This window comes from Mastigoproctus giganteus, chromosome 6, assembly GCF_048544385.1.
Source record: "Mastigoproctus giganteus isolate SK-2022 chromosome 6, ASM4854438v1, whole genome shotgun sequence".
NCBI classification, from domain to species: Eukaryota; Metazoa; Arthropoda; class Arachnida; order Uropygi; family Thelyphonidae; genus Mastigoproctus; species Mastigoproctus giganteus.
Window position 1 is genome coordinate 224,234,468 of NC_143580.1, and position 26,151 is coordinate 224,260,618.

The window sequence follows — 26,151 nt, forward strand, 5'->3', positions numbered from 1 at the left end:
GCTGAGAAATGAACCTAAAACGAAATCGAAAGTATAATAATAAGGTGAACGATACCTGGAGTTTTCAAGTAGTGCTAAATATGCTGAGAAATGAACCTAAAACGAAACCAAAAGTATAATAATAAAGTGAACGATACCTGGAGTTTTCAAGTAATGCATAGCAGAAATAAGCTGCCAGGAAAAATATACATAGCTGAAGGAAAAAGGCAGGAAAATGAAGTGCACATATTTAGTAGAGTAGAGCACATAAACCTTTATCACATTAGTATTACATGATGAAGCAATTTATAGCGATGGACTTAATAGTGAGCCATGAAGAAATATAAAAAATGGGAAAGTAGTAACCTCTATTGTTGGAAAAAGAAATGCTGTTGGAATAGTAGGACTTTACCGTCATGAAGTCATACAGATTACAAAAATAAACATATTACAGTTCATAGATAAATAAAAAGGATTGAACAAAGCGGTGGTAAAAAGAATGCAGATCAAAATTAATAGACGGTAGACCCAATGATAAGACTACGGTGTATTAAGCTGACAATTAAAATTATATAATTTCATATAAGGGAGTAATTGCTAACGTGTTTAAGCATAGAAAGAAGATATGTGAAGAATCACAATATGTTCTGAGATAGAGAAAGATTAATAATTATAATCTGTCGTCCAAAATGGTATAGTAAGAATCCATTGATGAAAGAATATGACATAATTCCAAGGATATAAATAACTTGATGACTTGAGATCCAATGGTGGTGTAGTTAAGAATCCAGTTATGACAGAACAGGAAATAAGCCCATGGATATGAAACTAATTGAATCCAAAGATAGTTTCAGGTGTAAATTCAAAGTTAAAAGGGTGTAATAAGAATCCAATATTGAAAGAATAGTAAATAAATTCAAGGATAAAGAACTAGTTTAAATCCATTTATTAAAGAATATATCATAATTCTAAGGACATAAATAACTTGGTGACTTTAGATCTAGTAGTGGTGTAGTTAAGAATCCAATTATGAAAGAACAGGAAATAAGTCTATGGACCCGTTGAATCCAAAGAAGGAAGAACATGAAATAATTTTAAGGAAACAAATAATTGGATGTCTCTAGATCTAACAGTGGTGTAGTTAGGAGACTGTATAAAGTAATTTATACAAAGATTAGTGGCAAAATCAAGTCACTAAAATCTAAAGGTGGCTATACAATTTTAGTAGAAAATCCAGAGGTGTATTTTCAAAGGTTATCAAATGCTTGAAAAATTCAAGACCCAAAGGAATTTTTGCATATTCTACATATACAGTATTATAATCCATACCTGCAAACAAAATAGGAAATGTCAACAAAGACTCAACATGGGTAGTGAATTAAATGTAATTTCATGAAGGATTATTAAAATTTATCAAACAAATACATGAGAAAAGTGAAAACTTAACAATAAAAACTTAGTGAGTAAAGAGACAAAATAATCATCCCGAAGAAAATAATTACATCAGAAATCATGAATAGTTATTACTTACCAAGTAGTGGAATTCCACCAGATTATATTACAACTTTACAAATACGATTAGAACTGACCAGTTTTATAGTAAATTATAACTGAATTTATTTCTGATAAAATGGGAAACTATATTGAAACAGTATTTTACAAAAATAGATAGGGATGTTATTATTGACTAGCTTAATATAAAGTAGTTGTAGAGCTTTGCTGAACAGTAGATGGTTACTACTTACATTAGCTAATCTGATAGTTTGAGTACAAATTATGTTTTTATGTAACCCCAGGGGCTCACACTGGTGAGTATGGGATTGGCACACTCAGGGTCCTGAGCTGGATATCATCATTCTTCTCTTTCTTGGTGATTCCCTTCTACCTCTCTCTCTCTCTCTCTCTCTCTCTCTCTTAGGGTAACTCGGGAATTTTTTTTTTCGCTGGTGCAGCATAAGCCTATGGCTTCCTTGCACCATACAGCTAATAATAATAATAAATATTTTGTTGGAAATATTGGAATGCCAGTTGGTAAGATAAATGACATCAAAGTTAAATTTATTTTTTTTATCATATATGTCAATATTATATGGTGGTGAAGCATTGCTAAGAGTAATATTGAGGTCAAGGAAGTTGGCTATGTGATTAGTGAATTTTCTATATATATAGGAGCTCCCCGACTTATGTAAAGGATGCGTTCCATGGAACGCTACATAAGTCATGATTTTCCTACATAAGCATTTAGGGAAATTCTGTACTCACAGCTATGCGCGCTGAATTTGATAGAAGCAAAAAAAATGTTCAACGAACATGTAAATAGAATTATTCAATTTTTTTATCTCATGTGCAGGAAAAATTACAAAAGTGTACGAAATTACAAAAAGAGAAGAGACAGGCATAACATCAGCAAGTTTTACCTTTTGAGCATTGTTGCCAGAATTAACTCTCCAGCTGATAAGCATGGCACTGCAGAAGTTGAGGGCTGTGGAGCTTTAGAAGGGGTTTTTCCAACACATTACAAAATTTCTTGGCAGCTGCAGAATTGGCACTGGCGACATCACCACATACTTTAATGTTTTCGAAACCAGCGCGATGCTTGAACTTATTAAACCACCCATTGCTTGCCACAAACTTGGCTTGGGGTTTGCTGTACTTATCATTATCTTCATAAATGCTTCTTGCTTGAATGGCCTTTAGATTCAGGGGCACTTGCTTCTGGTCTGATTTTCCATCCATATTATTAATAGCTTTTCCATCTTCAATATAGCACCTGAACGCTGTTTTATGATCACTGTTGGGGCGGACTGGCCTCGGTGTGAAATATGTTGATCCTTTAATATGTTCTTTTATACATTCACTATCCCTTAAAATAGTATTCACTATTGAAGCTGCGGGACCTAATTCCATGCAGTAGATGACTAACTTTGCCCTGCTTCGTACTTCTAATCATCTTTAGTCTTATAATGGGGGATTTTAATTTCCCAGATATTGACTGGAATTTGGGGGCTGGTCACTCACACACTAGCAAGGCTTTTGTGGATTTATTGGATGATTGTTTTCTACATCAGCATGTTCGGGAGGCAACTAGAGGGAGTAATACTCTTGATTTGATTATCAGTAGTGATTCTTCATGCATTAAGAATCTGCAGATAAATGAACCACTAGGTGGCAGTGATCACAGTGTGCTGAAGTGGGATTTACTCAAAGAGGTAACTACCATTAGGGGTAAAGGGAAGAGTTATTGCTTTCGTAAAGGTGACTATGATGGACTGAGATAGTATTTAAATTCTATACAGTGGGATCAACTGATGATGTTACCAACAGCAAATTCTAAATGGGAAGCATTCAAAGAACTTATCTTGGAAGCTACTAGGCTTTACATACCAACTAAGAAATATTGTTCAAGGTTTAGGCCTAAGTGGATGTCAGATGAACTAATGAGACATATGGCAGAGAAGAAAAATGCATGGGATCCATACAAATTAACACGTGACACAGAAGCCTATGATAGATACAAGTTGATCTGTAACCAAGTTACAAAGGAGGTTAGGCAGGCGAAGGCAGATTACGAGAAATCTTTGGGGCAAGGGATGCAAAGAAAAACAGCAAAGAGTTATTTACTTATGTAAACTCTAGAAGGAAGGGGATGAATCAGATTGGTCCACTTGATATCGATGGGTCAACTGTTGATGATCCTGCTCAGGTAGTTAACAAACTGAATGAATATTTTGCATCGACATTCACACATGAGGAGTTATTCAGCGAGGGGAATGCCAGAGGTGTATTCAACTCTGGCAGTAAGCTAGAGAATCTTGTAATAACTGAGAGTAAAGTGGAGGAGAAATTGTTGAAGATAAATACAAGAAAGGCACCTGTGGTGGATGGGATCTATCCAGTTATATTAAAGGAGGCAGCAAAGGAAGTAAGCAAACCCTTAGCCATAATTATGAGAGCTTCCTTGGACTCAGGGGAAGTACCCATGGACTGGAGATGTGCAAATGTCACCCCAATTCACAAAGGAGGATCAAAGGGCGACACAAATAATTATAGACCTGTTAGTTTAAATTCTGTTCCAGGAAAATTAATGGGGGCACTGGTTAAAAAAGCACTGCAGAATCATCTAGACAAGACTTCAGCTATAGCTCGGGCACAGCATGGATTTGTTAAGGGGAAGTTTTGCCTGACCAATTTGATTGGATACTATGATGCAGTCACAAAAGAACTGGATGCAGGGAATAACTTTGATATTATATATTTGGATCTTAGAAAGGCTTTTGATACTGTTGCACATGGAAGACTGCTGCACAAATTGGAGCAGTGTGGCATTGGAGGCAAATTGCTGCTATGGATAAAGGGGTGGTTGAGGGGGAGAAGACAGAGAGTGGTAATCAATGGACACTGCTCGTCGTGTACTAATGTTATTAGTGGAGTCCCTCAGGGTTCGGTGTTGGGTCCATTGTTGTTTTCTGTATTCATAAATGATATTGATGAGGATATATCAAGCTTAATGTCGAAGTTTGCAGACGATACAAAGGTAGGCAGGGTTGTCAAGGACACTACTGACACTATGCTGCTGCAACAGGATCTGGAAAGGTTGAGCAGATGGGCTGAGAGGTGGCAAATAAAGTTTAACATTGACAAATGTAAAGTACTACACATGGGAAACAGCAACCCCAGAGCAACGTATGAACTCTGTGGTACTACACTGACAGTGGTAGAGAATGAAAGGGACCTGGGGGGTGGTTGTGCAGGCAAATATGAAGTTCTCTGAGCAGTGCAGATGGGCTGCAAGAGTAACTCATGGTGTATTGTCGATGATATATAGGAATTTTTCTAGCAGGGATAAGGAGGTGATTATTCCCTTGTATAAGGCAATGGTCAGACCACACCTAGAGTACTGTATACAGGTTTGGAGGCCTCATTTCAAGAAGGATGTAGAGCTGCTGGAAAGAGTACAGAGAAGGGCAACAAGATTAGTGAATGGAACAAAGGGGTGCTCTTATGAAAAAAGGTTAAATATTTGCAAATTACAGTGTCTGGAGACTAGGCACCAGCGAGGTGATCTGATAGAGGTGTATAAAGCCTTGAATGGTTTGAGCATGCTCAGTGCTGATGGGATTCTTCCTCTCGCTCAGAATAATCACCTGAGAGGGCATAAATTCAAATTGAGGAAAGACAGATGCAGGATAGACGTACGGAAATTTGCCTTTAGCCAGAGGGTGGTTGGTTTGTGGAATAGTCTTCCATCACTTGTTGAAGTTGATAGCCTAAACAAACTTAAGGTTCAGCTGGACAGGTATTTCGAACGAACGGAGGGGTGAAATGGGAGTAGTGGTTGTGCTCTTTTTTTTTTTTTTTTTTTGGCTGATGCTGAATAAGCTTTCTTTCTTGCATCATATGCCTCTACTCTAATGCTAATGTCTTGTAAAGACATGTGTTCATATGTTTTTAATTTTGCTCTTTCCAGGCCCTACAGAACAATGAGAACAAGTAATGACTGCATTTGCTCAGAGCATAGCTTAACTGCTCTGAGCAAATGCAAATAGTCTTATGTTACAATTTTTATTATTATTATTATTGTTAAGAGTGAAGAAGAAAAATAATTACATGATACATAGTAGTTCAATCATAAACAGTATTTCTGTTATTTGTAGAACCACATTAACTTTTTTTTTATATTAACTCAAATGTTTTTAATTAACAATGCCATATAATAGGAGTTACATTTTATGCAACTCCTTTTTAATAATTTTCTCAATATAACGTACAGATCTCATTCCAGAGCAAACCTTAAATGGAGATTTTACTGTATCTGGTTAAAGTCTTCTCTTTTTTTGAGCCAAGAGTATATGTATATGACATAACCCTGCAAATTGAAACTTAAAGAAAGAATTTTTCTATTCTAATATTGATACCTTCACTAAGTTTTCTAAACTGATGTCAACTTAACATCCATTTTTTATATAATGTAAGGATAATCCACAAATTAGAAAAGAAAGACATTTTTTCTTATTTTGTAAATTTTACTTAATTTATCCAAATAACAATTTGTGTATTTTTTATTATAAAAATATACATAATTTCACACATCCATTCCTGTTTCTCCTTGAATTTATTTGAGCTATCAACTTCCACAACAACAGATGGAAGTTTGTTCCAGCAATCAACTACTCACTGGCTAAAGGCAAATTTCCCCCCATCTATTCTATAATTGTTTTCCCTAAATTTGAATTTATGTCCCCTCAGGTTCGTAATCTGAGCAAGAGGAAGAATCCCATCATAATTGAGCCTGCTCAACCCATTCAAGGCCTTGTACACTTCAATCAGATCACCTCACAGGTGCCTAGCCTCCAATTAAGTCCGGAACTTAAGTCATTCCTGGCAAGACCATCCCTTTTTCCCCTCACTGATCTTGTTGCCCTTCTCTGTACTCGCTCAAGCAACTCTACATCCTTCTGAAAATAAGCCCTCCAGACCAGTACGCAGTACTCAAGGTGTAGCCTGACCATTGCTTTATACAAAGGGATAATCACCTTCTTTTGCCTACTAGCAAAATTCTTGTATATCATTGACAAGAGCCCATGACCTACTCTGGCCGCCTGGCTGCACTGCTCAGAAAACTTCATATCTGACTGCACAGTTACCTCAGGTCTCTTTCATTCTCCACTACCTTGCGTAACACCACCCAGTTGATACAATTATCTGGGGTTACTGCTACCCATATACAGTACTTTGCAATTGCCAATGTTAAACTTCAGTTGCCACTTCTCAGCCAATCTACCTAACTTTTCCAGATCCTGTTGCAGCAGCATACTGTCATTATTGTTATTAACAACCCTGCCAACCTTTGTATCATCTGCAAACTTGGACATTAAGCCTGAGATATCTTCATCAATATCATTGATAAATATACAAAACAAAAATGGGCCCAACACTGAACCCTGAGGGACAACACTAATAACATTAGACCATGTAGAGCAGTATCCATTGATTACCACTCTCCATCTTCTCCCACTCAGCCATCGTTTTAACCAGTGACTCCATTATTTCCCTAGAACCAAAGTTAAACTAACTGGTCTGTAATTACTCTTGTCACCCTTAGATCTCTCTTTTGTGAATTGGGGATACATTTGCACATCTCCAGTATGTGGGAACTTCCCCTAAGTACAAGGTTGCTCTCATAATTATGGCTAAGGGTTTGCTTAGTTGCTTTGCCTCCTCCTTTAATATGATAAAGAAGTTCTTGCTATTTTCTTAGCATCATTTGCTAAAGATTTCTCATAATCTGCCTTTACTTGCGTAACCTCCTTTGTGACTTGCTTACAGACTAGCTTATATCTACCATAGGTTTCTGTATTGCCTGATAATTGATATGCATCTCTTGCATTTTTCTTCTCTGCCACGAGTCTCATTAGTTCATATGACATCCATTTAGGCCTAAACCTTGAACAGTATTTCTTAATCGATATGAAAAGCCTAGCAGCTCCCATGATTACTTCCTCGAATGCTTCCCATTTTGAATATGCTGTTGGTAACATCATCAGTTGGTCCCAATGTATATAATTTAAAAACTGTCAGAGACCACTGTAGTCACCTCTAAAAGCAAAAACCCTTCCCTTTACACCTGATGGTAGTTACATCTTTAAGTAAATCCCTCATCAGTACACTGTGATTACTACTACCTAGTGTACCTTTATCTGCAAATTCTTAATGCACGGATAATCAAGAAGCGTGTGCTACGCACTGCCGCTCCTGCCCACCTGGCTACGGAGGTGCCTAGTAGAGATAACGCCGTCATAATCACATAAAGGTGACTTTACTACCTTTTATGTGATTAAATTGTAAACAATTATTTTTTTAAAATTAGTACCAAAAAGGGGTTCACATCCCCAGGGGCTCACATCTGGTGAGTATGGGCGTGGCACACCCAGGGTCCTGAGCTGGATATCATCATTCTTATCTTTCTTGGTGATTCCCTTCTACTTCTCTCTCTCTCTCTCTCTCTCCGGGTAACTCAAGAATTTTTTTTTTTTTTGGCTGGTGCAGCATAAGCCTCAGCCTTCCTTGCACCATATAGCTGCTAATAATAATAATAATAATAATAATAATAATAATCACTGTTCATAACCAGATCTAGAGTATTTATTACTCTCTCTGGTTGCCTCTCTAATGTTGCTGTAGAAATCAGGGGTCGAGCCCGTGACCACCAAATACGGAGGAAGCGGAAAGGTCAGGGAATGACCACCGCATATCCCCAGAGCAATATGGCCTTAGTTGCTAATGCTCCTAAAAACCAAACAACAACAATAACAACTCTTTGACTTCCTCACTTTTCAACTTGGCTTTCTCCAGTCCAGCTTTCCTAACAGTGAGATAATTTTTCTTTGTGATTTTAATGTTCACAACTCCAGCTGGTTTCCGTTTTCTAGTCACACTGATCCAGCTGGTCGAGATGCTGAAGCTTTTGCAGTTACTAATCACCTTGCACAGATTGTTCATTTACCTAGAAGAATACCGGACAATCCTAACCATACAGCCAACACACTTGATCTTTTTCTCACAAACATTCCTTCTAAGTACACGGTCGAAATGAGTGGTGCGTTACACACCTCAGATCACAACTTGGTGTTCGTCTCTTCTCCAATGGAACCTTTATTTCATGGCTGTTTTCAACCCCATATTGTTTGGCATTACAAGAATGCAAAATGGAATGACCTGCGAGATTTATTTTCTTTGGTCAGATTACTGTTTCAAAATTTATGATGTCAACGTTTGCTCAGATTGTATCAGAAATTATTCTTGTAGGTATGGAATTCTTTATTCCAAACTCCACTTTCAAGAGAAGAATGTTGCATATCATAATTGGCTTGTTTCCAATTCTTCAGTTTCATTTTCTGCCTACACCAAAGCTCGCAACAATTGTAAAGCAGTTATTATTCAGTCCAAACTAGATTTTGAACAGGCTAAAAGTAGAAAACTTGCTTCTTGCCCTAATGGTAGCCAAACATTCTGGTATCTTTGCAAAGCTATTGGCTGCAACTTTTGCCGATCTCTGCACCCACCTCTGTCAAAACCAGATGGTTCTGTTGTCACTTCAGCTAAGAATAAAGCTGACCTTCTAGCATCCCATTTTTCTTCCAACTCATGTATTAATGATCTTGGTAAAACACCTCCACCATTCCCAACATGCTGCATTCAGTGCCTCCTGTGGTCTTCCATGAAAAGGATGTCAGAAGAATTTTGACAAATCTTGATGTTAAGAAAGCTCCAGGTCCTGATGGTATTTCTCCACTTGTTCTCAAAACTTGTGCTCCTGAACTTACTCCTGTTCTTTGCCGCCTTTTTTCACTTTCTTATTCCAAAGGTGTTTTTCTTTCTGCTTAGAAATTTGCTCATATCCAGCCAGTTCCTAAAAAAGGGTGACAAATCCCTCCCATCCAATTATTGTCCCATTGCAGTTATTTCTACTCTTTCTAAAATAATGGAGAAATCAATTAACCACCATCTCTGAAACTACCTAGAAAGCTTCCATCTGATCAACGATCGCCAGTATGGATTCCGTCGGTGTCGATCCACTGGTGATATTCATGCTTATGTTACCCATTTATGGACAAATTCAACAGAAAAGTTCGGTGAAACATAAGCAGTTGCTCTTGACATCTCAAAGGCTTTCGATCATGTTTGGCATAAAGGTCTTCTAAACAAGCTTCCATCTTATGGTTTGCCAACTGTTTTTTTTTTTTTAATTGGTATCCAGTTTTCTCTCGGATCACTCACTGAGGGTGTGATGGTAGATGGCTCTCTGTCTTCTAACTTCTCCACTAATGCTGGAGTCCCCCAAGGTTCAGTTCTTTCCCTCACCCTTTTCCTCTTTAATATTAAACACCTTCCATTGACTGGAAATCCTATCCATAGTTTTGCCGATGATAGCACATATTGCATTGCACTTTCCATTTTGAGAAACTTTGCCCTGCTCAATCAGCTTCAACTTCTTGAATATCCACTACCAATTGTTTAAATGCCGTTCTCCAGGTAATTGTCCAGTCCGTCAAAGACAACTTAGTTGATTTAAATCCTTCTAAAACTCAGTCTTGTCTTTTATCTTTCAAAAAGGAATTCTTCTGCTCCTATGCTTATCTTTGGTGATACTCCAATTTCTAGGCAATATGATATATTTATTTTGGGGAATTCCCTGACTTCTAACCTATCTTGGCACAAGCACAGTACAAATATTGCTTCCTCTGCTTCTAAAAAACTTGGTTTTCTCTTTCTCTCTTGGTGTTACTTTTCTTCCAAACAGCTGTTCACTCCATACAAATCGCAAATCCTCCCTACCATGGAATATTGTTCCTAAATCTGGGGTGGCACATCCAAAACCTTTCTCAGGCTTTTTAGATTCCATTCAGAAGAGAGCAATTAGGTTAATTAATGACTCATCTGTAACAGAGTCTCTCCACTTGCTGTCTCATAGACCTACTGTTTCTGCTGCATGCCATTTCTACTGATACTTCCATGGGCACTGTTCTTCTGAATTGACTTCTATAATTCCTGCTCTCCCTTTCAAAACAGTCCGAACACGTGCCGCCAACATCCATTTACTGTCCAACTTCAAACTCACAGACGAACTTTTCATCTTCCTCGCTCATTCATTCAACCGCTGTTTTCTGGAACAACCTTCCTTCATGTCTTTCCTGAAAATTACAGTCTACAGAAGTTCAAGTCTAATGTCAACAGATATCTTCTCTCATCTTCTCAACCTTCAACCCATAAAAAAATATATTTTTTTTCATTAAAAAAAATAATAAAAATAAAAAAACTTTTACCTCTGCCTGCAGCTACTGTTAATCTTTTATTCTATGAATCCCCCACAAAGCTAGCAATTTTCTGACCCATCTAACACTGCCTCTATAGCATCAGCAAATACACCTATGAGCCAAAACATTATGACCACCTACCTATTATGATGTTGGTTCTCCAAGTGCAGCCAAAACAGCTTGTACCCGGCAATGCATAGAAACTACAAGATTTTTAAATGTCTTGTGGTATCTGGTGCCAACACATAATCATCAGATCTTTTAACTCCTGTAAGGTCTGTGGTTGAGACATGCAGATTGGAGTTGCTGTTCCAACACAAACTACAGATGCTCTCAATGAGATTGATGTCTAGAGAATTTGGAGGCCAGGGCGATACCTGGAAGCCTTCCTCATGTTCCGTGAACCAGTCTCGAGCAATCCAGGTGGTGTGGAATGGCACATTATCCTGCTGAAAGATGGCACTGCCAGAGGGGAAGACCATTGCCATGAAAGGGTATACCTAGTCAGCAATGATGTTTAGGTATTTAGTATTAGTATTTTGTATTAGCAATGGCCACATGGTGCAAGGAAGCCTATGGCTTATGCTGCACCAGCCAAAAAAATAATAACAATAATAATAAAATAAAATAAAAATAAATAAAATAAAATGATAAGAATAAAATAATAATAATAAGAAGAAAATAAAAAAAATAATAATAATTAATAAATAAGAGAAAAGAAATTGAACAACCTTTTTTCACAATCTGATATGTCTCCTTGAATAACGGAGTCACCGACAATAACTATCTCCTGAGGGACCAGTGCATTCTGCTTTGGAGATTGCTAATGTGTAGCCTGATGCACAAGAGGGAGCACTTGCATTGAGTTGGGCAGCTGAGAGCTTGATGTGTTCCCCCCACTTTAATACCTTTGAAGAGTTGGGCATCTGCCCAACTCTTCAAACTCTCATAGGCACCCATCAGAACGCTGAGTTGGCACCTAATTTTTTAACACACTCTGCACCTAGCGCGCGCACACACACACACACAAAGACATCCTCCTTAGCTATATCATGTCCTGTTTCAGATAGATCCATCCATAAACATTTCAGAAGCTACAAATTTTTTGAGGCTGTGATGCATTGGAGAACCGCCCCTCCCCCTCGGTTCTCTCCTGAGCCACAGAACTCCTGCTACTTTGTGCCGATTGCTTTGCTGCTCTAGTCTGGGGCATAATATCTGATTGAATACAATGAAAATCAATAAGATTAATCAATTTAATTAATCAATTATCAATACTACACTATCTAACAGATTTCTAAATGCAATGATACGTACTATGCTATCTAGTTTTACGTTAGCTACCTATTTACCACAATGAAAAATTTGAATTCCCTACCACTCACTCTTTATTATAACAGTGGTGGCAAGATTCGAACAAAACAAGTTTTACGTATATTTTTATGTTCGCTATCTAAATTAAAAATAAAAATAACAAGCTTAATTGTTTCTATAAAGCTACTTATAAAGTACTATATAATATGACAATCAAGTAAATAAAATGGCAAAAACTTATATTTCTTGGAGCTTGAATTTCACTGCATACACTTGTAAGGACACTCATCGCCTCTCTCTCTCTCTCTCTCTCTCTCTCTCGTGTGTGTTTAATGGGCTAAGTTATATGTTATATAGGTTGGGAATCCTGTGCCTTCCACCTGAGACTGACTCACTACAGAACCAGAAGACATGAGACCAAAAAGACTTAAAATTTATTCAAATAAATGTGCTGGATTTGCATAAACATTTATTTTTGTATTAATATTCTTCTGTTTTCTACACTCTGAATTTTATCTATTTTATTATAAAAAATACACAAATTGTTATTTGTGTATATTTTATCACATGAATGAACCAAACTCATTCATGTGCTAAGAAACTCCTAACCAACACCTATATTTAACATGAAACAAAATTTTATGTTAATTGATGTTATTTCATGAATTCGTGTTTGTTTTTATTAGACAGTCTTAACAATCTTGTAGCTTTGAGGAGAGGTCAAGATCTTTGAAGACAATAGTACAAAATCATAAAGATCTTACTACCTTTGAAAAGTTTGCTGCTAGTGTTTATTCGCCAGCTCCACCAAAATCCCTTCAAGTCACTAGAATTCCTGGTAGGTGACAGTGCTGTTTTTATTGGTAATGGAGTTTCCTTAAGTTAAAAGGCTTCATATTTGGTTATTACATGAATTGTTCTGACTTACAACATAAAAGGATGTTGCGACTTGATGTTTTTTTTTTTTTTATTATTAGTGGGAGGATAAAGATACATGGGTTGGGTCTGGCTTTCGAGCTACACAAATGTTCTTTCTGTTTCAGCAATTATTTCATACCTATGTTCAGTTATCATTGTTGATTGCACAGGAGTAACTCTCTTAATGTGCCCTATATTGCTAACCTTATTCAAATTGTCACTGTTAGTTATAGGAAATTAAAAAAAAAGGCATTTCACCAGAATCAAAATTCTTTTTTTGTATCCAACTTCTCCATTTGATTGTTCTGCCTTTTTTTTTTTTAACAAGATCCTGCAATATCGAACGAACCGAGGGGTGAAGTGGAAGTGGTTATTTTTTATTTATTTATTTATTATTTATTTTATTTTATTTTATGTTTTTTTTTTTTTTTGGCTGATGCTGCATAAGCTTGCTTTCTTGCATCAAATGCCTCTACTAATGCTAAATAGAAAGATTACTTTCACTGCTTTTGCTTTTAACAGCCATTATTAAAATTCATTATAGCAACAATAAAATCCATTCACAATGTTATGAAAGTATTGTAAATAGTTTTATAAACTGTTTTCAGTCTAGAATGGCCGACCGGGCTAGCCGAGTGGGTAAAGTACCTGCCCGGCAACCCAAAGGTCGCGGGTTCGATTCCCGCCTCAGGCTTGGATCAAAGTACTGCAAAAAACCTTGGGAGGTGCAATATGGCCACAGAAGCCGATGCGCCAACAACTACCAAATCAAAAAAAAAAAAAAAAAAATCAGTCTAGAACAACTGAAACTCATAACAAGTGTAGTAAGGAATTTTTTGTACCCATCATCATAACTTTTATCACTAAACATAGACATATATCTAGTATAAAGAAAATGAGAAACTTAAATTAAAATGAAAAAATCTGGTATTCTGATGAGTGACAATCAGTATTCAATGTTCTTAAAAGAACCAATCAATAGGAACATCAATGTCAGATTTACAGGAGATGAAGATGGTTATTCCTGTAGAAATTTATGACATTTCAAGTAGGACAAATGCAGATAATCAAATTGATTATACAAGAAAGAAACTAATCCTAAGTGACTTTCTGTGAAAAATTTGTAGGACATTGTTTAAAAAAAGAACAGGTATCACAAATCATTTAATTCTCTTAAATATTGAAAGGGCATTATCCTCATCAGAAACAGTGGCATTAAAAAGAGATAAAATTAACAACCTGGTTGGAAACTACTTTCTTACATTCTTGTTGTTTATTGTTAATACATGCTTAATTGCTCTCCACCTCATAGAATGTATAAATTGTGTTCCTTGCCATTTTAAAACTACTTGCAACAAAACTGACAGTTTGTATGCCATAGGCAAAGTGAAGAGAATTAATTTCTGATGGTTTGAATTGTTTTGTTTCAGTGTGTCCCATGATTTTTATTTATTTAACTCAATGTGAAGTTACTGTAAAATTTATAAGTGTATAAGAAAAGAATAGCGAAAGCTTAAAAAGCGGTACTCACCTTGAAATTAATCTGCGATGGTTTACTTAGGTAGCGTGGTTAATGTTTAAGTTGAATTGTTAAATTGAAAAATTAAAAGGGAGGGAAATAGGTAAAAGTTGACTGAGTTAAATGGGCGCAAGGAAACAGAAGTGTACACATCCAATCCTTGATTGTCATCGAAATAAAGGAAAGAAGAATAATTAAAAACTATGTAAGTGAATCCGGTGAAGCCAATAGTCTTTACGAGGACTTTCGTTAGTTAAAGAACGTCTTCAGTTGGCAATGTGTGGGGAGAGAATGCGCATGGTATTTTAAGAATAAAAAATTATACTCTCGTGATGCCTTTTTTGACATGTGGGAACTTTAATCTCGAGAGGTTCCAAATTGGGGAAAGATTGAAGGGGAGTTTAGAATTTAGAATTTTGAGGTTAAAGTGGTGCTTGTACCATTCGATAACTAGAGCTTCATATTGAAGTATTCTGTAGCTGGATTTTAGTTTAATGATGGAAATGGCAGAATCGATGAGCAGGTTGTGGCTGTGAGTCTGGGCATGAGTTGTAAGTTCTGTGACAGATAGGTTAGACGTGAGACTATGGAAATGGTAGTATGCACGGGTGTTGGATGATTTTGATGAGCCAAATTTGGTAGTGGTACTTCCGACATAACATGTGTTGCAGTTTGGTTGACAATTAATGAGGTATATAATATTATTAAGGTCGTTTGTAGAATATTTGTATGTGTCTTTATAGGTGCTGAAGAAGGATCCTAATTTGTTGTAGGTGGAAAAAACAAGGGAGATATCAGTGTTGTTAAATAGGCGTCGGAACTGTCCTGCTAGTTCATTGTGGTAAGGGAGGACTATGCGGATGTTAGTTTTATTTTTGTCTTTGGTTGGGATGTTAGATTTAATTTTATTTTTAGCGTTAAGGATTGTATTTAAAATGAGTTGGTGGGGGTAACCTCTGGATATAAATTTGTCGGTAGTATACTGTATTTCATTGTGAAGGTCGGTGGGTGAGGAACTGTACTTTAGTGCATTGTGAATTTGGTTATATAAAACTGCCTTTTTAGTGTTTAGAAGGTGATGAGAAGCAAAATGTAAGTATTTACCGGTGTTTGTATTTTTCCTGAAAATTTTCATATTTAATTTTGTGCCTGTTATATAGATAGTGAGATTAAGGAAATTTATCTGATTGTTCTGTCCAATTTCAAGGGTGAATTTAAGTCTATCATGTACAGAGTTAAGTTTTACGAAGAGGTTATTAATAATGGATCTGTTGCCTACTACAAGAATGTCGTCGGCATAGCGCATGTATAATTTTAGTTCAGGGGGAAAGGGGTGTAGAATTTGGCTTCAATGGCGGCTAGGTAGATTTCGGACAATGGGGCCGAAATCCCTAGTCCCATTGGTAAGCCATATATTTGTTAGAAGATTTTTTCATTGAATCTAAAAAATCTTGCTTCTAATAGAAGGGTGGTGAGTTCAAGGATATGGTCTATAGAAAGGGAGGTACGTTTTGTTAAGGTATCGTCTGTTTCTAAGAACTTGCATAAGGCTTGTAAAGTAAATGGAATATGGACATTTGTGTAAAGAGAAGTAACGTCATAGGAAGCTAGGATGTTTGTATCGGATATTGTGATATTATTAATTTTTTGAAAAGCTTGATTGGTGTTATTGATCTTGAATGTGGAAAATTTAGTAAGGGGGGTTATAATTTTGACCAGGAAGGAGGATAAATTAGCGAAAGCTGAATTGCTATATGATACAATTGGTCTTAAAGGGTGGTCTGCTTTGTGTAACTTGATAATCCCAAACATGTGGGGGAGGATGTTATTGCGGATTCCAATTTGCTGTAGTGTGGAAAGGTTGATTTCCTTATTTTGCCTGAGTTTCCTGAGAATTATGTCGAGTTTATTTTTGAGTCTTACAATGTTATGGTTATTTACATTTATGTATGTGTTTGGGTCTGCTAAGATGGATTCTAATTTTTCGGTGTAGGTGTCTTTATCTATTATAACAATCGTGTCACCTTTATCGGCTTTTTGAATAATAACGTTAGAAGTTTTACTGAGTTTGTGTAAATCCATAAGCTGTTGTTTTTTTATATTAGAGCAGGAAGAAAGTTTGGTATTAATAATACTATTTGTTTGGTGCATTAGACGCCATTTATCGGGATGATGTTCGAGTTTGGACTGGAGTTCAACAATGCAGTCTTTTATAGGGTAATGTTGATTTTTGATGGCAAAATTAAAGCCATATTCCAGGCCAGAAAGTTCAGCGGGTGTAAAAGATCTGGAAGAGAGGTTAACTGTGGTGATTTTTGCGGGGGAACGAGTCGTGAGGGAATTCCATTTTTTATTATGTCTTTGTATTATTTCTTGGTTGGTAGCATTAATACGTATATTGTTTTTGTTGGTGAACTCGATCCAGTCATGAGGGGTCATTTCTTTTTAAGGTAAAATCTGAGTTGGTGTATACTATTTACTTCACGGATCATAATAGATCATAATAAACATCCAACACCCGTGCATACTACCATTTCCATAGTCTCACGTCTAACCAATCTGTCACAGAACTTACAACTCATGCCCAGACTCACAACCACAACTCGCTCATCGATTCTGCCATTTCCATCATTAAACTAAAATCCAGCTACAGAATACTTCAATATGAAGCTCTAGTTATCGAATGGTACAAGCACCACTCTAACCTCAAAATTCTAAATTCTAAACTCCCCTTCAATCTTTCCCCAATTTGGAACCTCTCGAGATTAAAGTTCCCACATGTCAAAAAAGGCATCACGAGAGTATAATTTTTTATTCTTAAAATACCATGTGCGTTCTCTCCCACACATTGCCAACTGAAGACGTTCTTTAACTAACGAAAGTCCTCGTAAAGACTATTGGCTTCACCGGATTCACTTACATAGTTTTTAATTATTCTTCTTTCCTTTATTTCGATGACAACCATGGATTGGATGTGTACACTTCTGTTTCCTTACGCCCATTTAACTCAGTCAACTTTTACCTATTTCCCTCCCTTTTAATTTTTCAATTTAACAATTCAACTTAAACATTAACCACGCTACCTAAGTAAACCATCGCAGATTAATTTCAAGGTGAGTACCGCTTTTTAAGCTTTCGCTATTCTTTTCTAGTCTATTAACACGGTACTTGAAGATTTCTAAAAATTTCGTAGTGTATAAGATAATTAAAGTCTAAAAATGGTTCACAAGAGAGCATTTTAATAAGGACAGTTATTGCTGTGGTGGATATAAACAAAAAAAAAAAAACGAGTAATCCTGATTATCATAAATTGACTTACCAATTACTATTAGTATTGGCAGTATAACTGTAAAATAAAAGAACACTACCCACTTTTTTCTTTTATGAAATCCCAGTCACAAAAGATATTATAACCTATAGTACTTAGTGCTGTGCATCAGTTGAAAGTAAAAAGATGGAAGACACTTGTTAATCTTCTTGAATTTCAGACACTTCTTGAATTTCTGTACATTATAATTGTCAGGAAATAGTAGTAGTAGTGCCAAATGATACAAGAAAGCAAGAGTATTAGCATCAAAAAAAAAAAAAAAAACTGCACAGTAGTTTTTTTTGTCTAGTTCTTCCTTTGAATTTATTCAACCCAACAATCAACCACCAACTGGCTGAAGGCAAACTTCCGCACATCTATCCAGCAACCATCCTTCCTCAACTTGAATTTATGCCATCTCATGTGTGTAATCAGAAAGAGGCGCCTCCGTAGCCAGGTGGGAAGGAGCAGCAGTGCGTAACACACGCTTCTTGATTAGACCGGGGTTCGAGCCCGTCACCACCAAATACGGAGGATGCGGAAAGGTAAGGGAATGACCACCGCATATTCCCGGAGCAATATGGCCTTAGTTGCTAATGCTCCTAAAAACCAAATAACAAACAAACAACAATCAGAAAGAGGAAGTCCTGAAATTTTGAAGCAACTGTTTGAATTTCACTAAACTTTTCCAGTGGACTGACACTGACAAAATCCGTATTAGCAATCATTGATCGGATGCGAAGTTTTGAAATAGTTTAATAATTAGTAGTTTATGAGAATTTCTCTACAAGTGCAGTGGGATGATAACTCGGAATGATTTTTCAAACTTTTTAGTAACTGGCTGGAGATGAGCAAATTTAAATGCAGAAGGAAAAACACCAGTAGAATAGGAAAGGGTTAAAAGGCAACACAGAACAGGAACAAGCTCAGGAGAACAGGTTTTGAGAACGAGTAGAGAGATACCATCACTACTTGGGGCTTTCTTGGCATCAAGATTGTTTAGAATTTTTCTGATGTCTTCTGTCAGAAGACTGCAGGAGACATTGATTAGAGTGCATTTAGTATGGTAGTTGGTGATTTGCCAAGATTACTGATACAAGAGTTGGAAGAAAAGTAGGATGCTAATAATTCAGCTTTATCTTTAGCTGAGGATGCAACATAATTGATTAATAATTGCTTTACAGATGTTGTGAGCTTTATTGTAGACAGAAAATGAAGTTGGAGATTTGCATACAGGCTACATTCTTATCTAGAACAACAGCCTTAGCACATTTATTACATGGGCGCCTCCGTAGCCAGGTGGGAAGGAGCAGCAGTGCGTAGCACACGCTTCTTGATTAGACCGGGGTTCGAGCCCGTCACCACCAAATACGGAGGATGCGGAAAGGTCAGGGAATGACTACCGCATATTCCCGGAGCAATATGGCCTTAGTTGCTAATGCTCCTAAAAACCAAATAACAAACAAACAAACAAACATTTATTACAAAAACAAGGTTTAGATAAGGGAGGAGAGCTTAGAATGGAATGAAGAATAATGGATTTCATCCCTATAAGAATAATTTCACTGAAACAATCTGACCAAACATTAGGATAAGAAGATTTAAAACAGTAATCCAATGGGGTAAAAGAAATCATGGATTTTATCCCTTTTTCCATTCTTTTAATACCAAACGACACAAGGCTGCAGGTGGCTATGAGAGAGAGAGAAAGAGCATATCCATTGGAGATGAGACCATCACCATATTGTAACCTGAGGCTACTAACATTGACTGTACTTTGAAATGTTGGTGAGGAAATGATCAAGAGTGTTGGGTGTGTAGTTAAGATTGTCTGGTATTCTGGTAGGTTAATGAACAAGTTGTGTAAGTTCATTAGTAATTGTAAAAGCCTCAGCATCTCAACCAGGTGGGTCTGTGTAATTAGAAAATAAAAATCAGCTGGATAAACTCACTAAGGAAAATTACCTCAATTGTTAGGAAAACTAGAATGGAGAAAGTTGATCTAAGTGATTTGTAGAGTTGGGAGATTGATAGAGGTAACTGATTAATTTGGCAGATTGCAGTAAAGAGATTTTGAGTCACTGGAGATTCAAAATTAGGAAGTCTCTGGCAGGGAATATCAGAGGAGACATGTGCACAAGTACTGTCTTCGAAATGAAAGGAATCATAGTGTGAATAATTAGATGAATGGTGGTTGAGGCAACTGATAATTGTGATTTGATGAGAAAAAGTAAGTGGGGCTCAACAAATTTTAGGTGTAAATGGAGATCACTGAGATTGGAACAGAGACCACTTATATTTGTGAAACAAATGAAGAATTTTTTTGGGAGGTTTATATCTTTTTGTAGATTAGTTTGTTCTATTAGTTTACTGTTCATGATGCACTGAGTAAATAAATTGAAAGTAGAGGATGGGGAGACATGTATGAATAAATGAAATTTTTGGATATGGCATGAACACAGCAAGAATATACCCATTAACCCTTTGACATTACCTCTTGCATGCACACTGCTTGGACTCCCTTCACTCACTAGCTAACAGAATAGAGACAAGGGTGTCCAACCCATGGGTTGCATGCAGCCCATTCCTTCATGTTGCATGAGTATTTGATTTTTATATTACTCTCTTATGATGTTTTTTGATATGTTCTCAGTATTTAACAGTATTATAACCATATAATAAGAATGTTATTAGTGTTATGTAAAAATTGTTTGATAAGTGGTAAGGAACTGTTTTTGCAGCCCATGAGCTTTAGCATTTTATGTTTTGGCCTCTAGCCAAAAACAAGTTGCAATACCCTAGCTCATCCAGTGACAGATAGTCAATCCAGTGTACTATCTAGCATCCATCCTTTGCAAAATATGCTTTAAACTTGTACTCTTAAAATGTAAGAATTATTGAATTGTGCCATGATACCCATCATAGTCTCAAAAGATGTGACTCATACTGCATGATAGAAGAGAAGGGGTTGCTTGAACTTTGCTCTGGAAACTAAACACAGTTTTCACCACTTCAAGACTCGAGTAAGCAAAATGGTGGTCTGATGACACAGAGAGTCAGCCACTCTTTTCTGTAATGTGGATGCTGCACCTCAACCCTTGCTTACATTGGTTCAACCTCAGTGTTCTATGTAGAGTGTTTCTGACCTTGCACATGGGGATGTGTCCAGCATAATAGTCCCACCCTTTAAATTATTCAAACTACCCATTTCTACAACACCAGATGAAAATTTATTCCAACAATCACTCTCTGGCTTAAAGCAAACATCTACCTTACAACAATCCCTTTCCAATTTAAATTTTGTCTCCTTGTGTGTATTATCCAAGAATGAGTAAAGAATGCCATCAGCATTTACTTGACTCAAAACATATAGGGTCTTAAACATTTCAATCAGGTCTTGCAGATGCCTAGTTTCCAGATGGTGCAATTTATAGAATTCAAATCTTCCTTGGTAAGAGTACCCCTTTTTTGATCCTAGCTAATCTTGCTGCTCTTCTCTGCACTTTTCCAACATCCTTCCTAAATGCAGCCTCCAGACCAATATGCAATACTGAAGATGGCTTAATCACTTCCTTGTTTCAGCTGGCAAAATTCCTGTATATCATTTACAAGAACCTATGACCTGGCATAGTTGCCCTTCTGCACTGCTCAGAGTACTTCATACTGGACTGTACAATTACCCCTAGGTGTTTTTTCATTCTCCACTACCTTGAATGTGGTACCACCCAACTGGTATGTTATTCTGGGATTACTGTTACCTGAATGAAGCACCTTGCATTTATCAGTTTTAAACCTTAATTGCCACTTTTCAGCCCACCTGTCTAATTTGTCCAGGTCTTGTAGTAATATGCCTTAATTAGTTGTACTCGGCTTAACATACGCCATCTTTCTGATTATGGCATAAATAGTTTAATCTAGATCCTTCAGTCTTCACCATTCTTGTTTAGTGGTGATATAATTCTACAGCAGTCACCTGTGGGATATATGCATATGTCTCTATTTGCACATGGTTCCCCATCTTCTCCAGATATTGCAGCAACCTCCGTTTTGAATGTAGGTGCATTATATCATCTCTTATCTAAGCCCAGGTCTTCTTATAAATGCCATGTGCACTTTCATTATTGGATTAGCCTGGGTTATTTGATGCATTTGTTTACAGGCAGGCCTCGCTTAACGTGGTTTTCAGTTACCGCGATTGGAAAAAATGATACCACTTTTTACTTTACGCGATTCAAATTTCCAGTTAACGCGATCTTTTATTTCTGATAGTTGAAAAAGATTCGAATCGCGCACTAAATGTCTGACTGCCAATAAACAAGCGTTTGTCCGCTTCCCGCCTCAGTGTGTTCCATCAACTAAGTAGACGTGTTACTTGTTTGTCTCCACCTAATAAAGTCACGTGCAGACGTATTTAAAAATTCTAATTTTCTACCCCTGTTAATTATGGATAAAAGAAAGAGTGAAAAACAACGTGATTGTAATAAAAAAAAACGAAAAGTTATTACTTTAGCTGATAAACTTGAAGTTATTAAAAAACATGAACGTGGTGCAAACCATGCGAAAATCGTAAGAGATCTAGGATACAGTGAGTCTACCGTACGAACTATCTTGAGCCGTAAGAACGAATATAAAGAGAAAGGTAAAGTTTCATCATCTTCTTTTGTCTTACAAAATACCAGAAACAGAACTCTAATAATGATTGAAATGGAAAGTCTTTTATCAATTTCGATAGAAGATTGCAATCAAAAAAGAATTCCATTATCTAAGGACAATATTCAGAGCAAAGCTATGAACCTTTTTACTAAGCTCAAAGAAACAAAATATCAAAGGGAGACTGAAATGTTTGTTGCTAGTTCAGGGTGGTTTGGACGTTTCAAAAATCGAGCACGACTGCATAATGTTAAAGTAACAGGGGAAGCTGCTAGTGCTGATGAAGATGCTGCAGCCAAATTTCCTGCAGAATTGCAAAAAATCATTCAGGATGCTGAATACGACGATCGGCAAATATTTAATGTAGACGAAACGGGCGTATTTTGGAAACGGATGCCAACTAAAACTTATTTGGCTGCAAATGAAGCATCACAACCTGGATATAAAGTCTCAAAAGATCGGCTAACACTTTTATTAGGAGGTAACGCTGAAGGTGATTTTAAATTGAAACCCATGCTTGTGTACCGTGCACAAAATCCTAGGGCTTTAAAAGGATACAACCATCGCACTCTTCCAGTCATTTTTCGTTCAAATAAAAAAGCATGGATGACCAAAGCTCTATTTGAAGACTGGTTTACGTCTTACTTCTGTCCAACAGTTGAAGCCTATTGCAAGAAAAATAATCTTACTTTTAAAGCTCTGTTGCTTTTAGATAATGCACCTGGACATCCTTCTGCACTTGGTGACTTAAATGAAAATGTGAAAGTTGTTTTTTTACCGGCGAATACGACTTCATTATTGCAACCCATGGACCAGGGGACGATTGCAACTTTCAAGGCTTACTATCTCCGCAGAACCTTTGCACAGGCACTTGAAGCTATAACAGGAGATGATGCAATTTCTGTACCAGAATTTTGGAAAAATTATAACATACGATTGGCCATTGAAAACATTCATGCAGCATGGGAAGAAGTGACAGCCAGCAATATGAGAGCAGTTTGGAAGCATCTTTTACCCCGCGCAAACGATTTTACTTGCTTCAAAGATGCAGTTCAAAAAGTTATTGAAGATATAACTAATATTGGTAATGAACTTGGTTTCAAAGGCTTGGATGTGGCTAACGTTCGAGAATCACTGAATTCGCATTTAGAACAGCTAAGTGACAATGATCTCCTTCAAATAGAGCAACAGCGTGCGCATGAAGAAGCTGAAGAAAAAGAGTGTGAGCCAGATGAAAATGTTACCTCAAAGGAGATAACGGTAAAAGAACTAGGCAAATCTTTCGTATCGCAGAGAACCTTAAACAAAACGTAATGGACGTTGATCCTAACATCGAAAGAAGCATGTTATTTCGCCAGGGCCTACAGAAGCTTGTTGTCGGCTATCGGAAATTGTATGATGAAAAAACGAAAGCCAAAACTGTTCAAACGACTGTGTTCAAATATTTCTGTAGCAAATAGTTAGTTTCTCCATTATATATTTGAACAATAAACATTTAATTCTATAATTTTTATTATCTTTTACATGGCATGCAGTTAAAAAGTTATTTAAAAGTTATTTAAAATTCTTTATGGACATTCCAGAAGGTCAAGTACCAATTATAATTTTTCCTATTGGTTATGATATTCGATTAACGCATTTCGGTTTTGCGCGATGCGCTCGCGGGACGAATTAATTGCGTTAATCGAGGCCCGTCTGTATATGACTCAGCAAATGGGTTAACTTGTCACAGCATCTTGTCCAATTGTTGCATTACTTCAGCCATACACCCTTGGTTTGATTGTTTTTCAAGCTGTTTGGTTGTTGCTTCAACAGAATTGAAAATATAAAGTTGTCCATATCCTGTCCATATTCTGACCATTCCTGAAGTTTGCATATAACGGTGAGACCAAACTGTAAATCTGGCCGTGTATTCTCAAACAGTATGGACCATTTCTAGCCGGTGATTTAATCTCTGCATCCATTGATGCAAACGCTATTGCTGAGTTGTACTCTTGTATATGTTCTCTGTAGTTATTTGCTTCACGTGTATCCCCTGTAAGCAGCTCTCATAATAGAGTAGGTATCTCAGACCATGGGTCAAGTGAAACCTTTCCATCATGGCAGCATTTAGTGTATTTATTTGATGTGTTTAACTCATGTCCCCAATATTTTGCATTGCAGTACTCACAGTTGTAACACATTAATTACAGCTTGTTGATTATTCACATCCAGTACTTCTATTTGATTAGTCCTACGGCATTTCGCCTGTCTTCTCATTCAATTTTGCCTCTCTTTCTTCGATGTTTTCTGTCCATCTTTGTAGTCATAGTCTCTCTCTTAGTTTATTAGATCTCTCCTCTAATTTTCATTAGCATTTCTTCTACATTTTCTCAAAGTTCTTACACACTGTTCAGCCATTTTTACACTTCTTAAAACTTAGAACGGTTTATTAAAATTGAAGACAAATAAAATAAACATACATCAATAGCTTTCAGGCATAGGTGTCCTTTCTTCAGTCGAAAAATTTTACTACAAAAATTAATAAAGAATGCCTGGTATGGTGATAATGTGAGGTGAACGGGTACTGGCAACAATTAGCAGTTGGAAAATTTGGGCTGCATACTTAAACGTTTTATATATATAGATTACCGTCATTAACCTTCCTGCAAACATTTATATCAGCATACTTAGACATTAAACTTATATTCTGCCATAAAAATATATTGAAAACTGTAAGAGGGCCCAGCACTGAAACCTGAGATATCACTAATAACGCCACTAGTCCATGAAGAGCTGTGGCTATTAATAATCACTCTCTGTCTCCTGCCATTCAACTATCGCATTATCGAGATCAGTAATTTGTGCCCAATGCTACCCTAATCCAATTTTTTACAGCATTTGTTCATATGGGATAGTATCAAATGCTTTACTAAAAACTAAATATATAGTATCTGAATTATTTTTTACATCCAGATCCCTTGCAACTACCTCATAATAGCTAATCAGATTAGTCAGACAAGATTGCTCCTTAAAAATCCATACTGTGATTTCTGTATACTCCATTTTTGTCAACATGATCCTGCATTATTTCTTTTTACTATTGCTTCCGTTATTTTCCTAGCACAGATATCAGGCTTACAGTTCTGTAATTACTTACTTTGCCCTCCAGTGGTATATAGGAGAGATGTTTCCACATCTCCAGTGTGTAGGGACCTCCCTCAATCCAAGGATGCACTCATAATTATGCTTCTTTTAATATAATGTGGTAAATTCTATCAACCCTCTATGCCTTATTTACTTTTAGCCTCAACAATTTCTCTTCTACTTTCCTCTCAGAGATGTGAGAAGAAAGTGGTAGCAGTCAGTAAAGAGGTATAAAAGTTTGTGAGGTGTATTTATTCTTTAGTGTGTGTGTGTCTATGTTAGAGAGGGGAGATTTCAGATATTTCTGTGTGGTATTGTCAGATTATAATGGTTTGTACAAGTGAAATCCCAATAGCTGTGCTGTTACTATCAGTTGTCTATTATAAAAATAGCACTTGGAAGGCTTGTGTTCATTAATTATTCAACTACAGATCAGGAAATAGTGCAAGTGAGTTTCACACATATGGATGTTTAGCCATTGATTAAGTTTTCTATGTTTGTAAGGAAACTCCACACAGGTGTCA

At 36.7% G+C, this 26,151-nt stretch overlaps 1 protein-coding gene across 5 annotated transcripts in view; it reads left to right on the forward strand.

The window, feature by feature from the left end:
• The window catches only part of LOC150085023 (ral GTPase-activating protein subunit alpha-1), a 529,619-nt gene that overhangs the window by 491,659 nt on the left and 11,809 nt on the right, over positions 1-26,151 (forward strand). For all 5 annotated transcript variants that reach the window (XM_090376739.1, XM_090376741.1, XM_090376740.1 and 2 more), the window contains one exon: positions 12,815-12,945. In XM_090376739.1, coding sequence (XP_090232865.1) covers positions 12,815-12,945 — 131 coding nt within the window. The remainder of the gene's footprint in view (positions 1-12,814; positions 12,946-26,151) is intronic.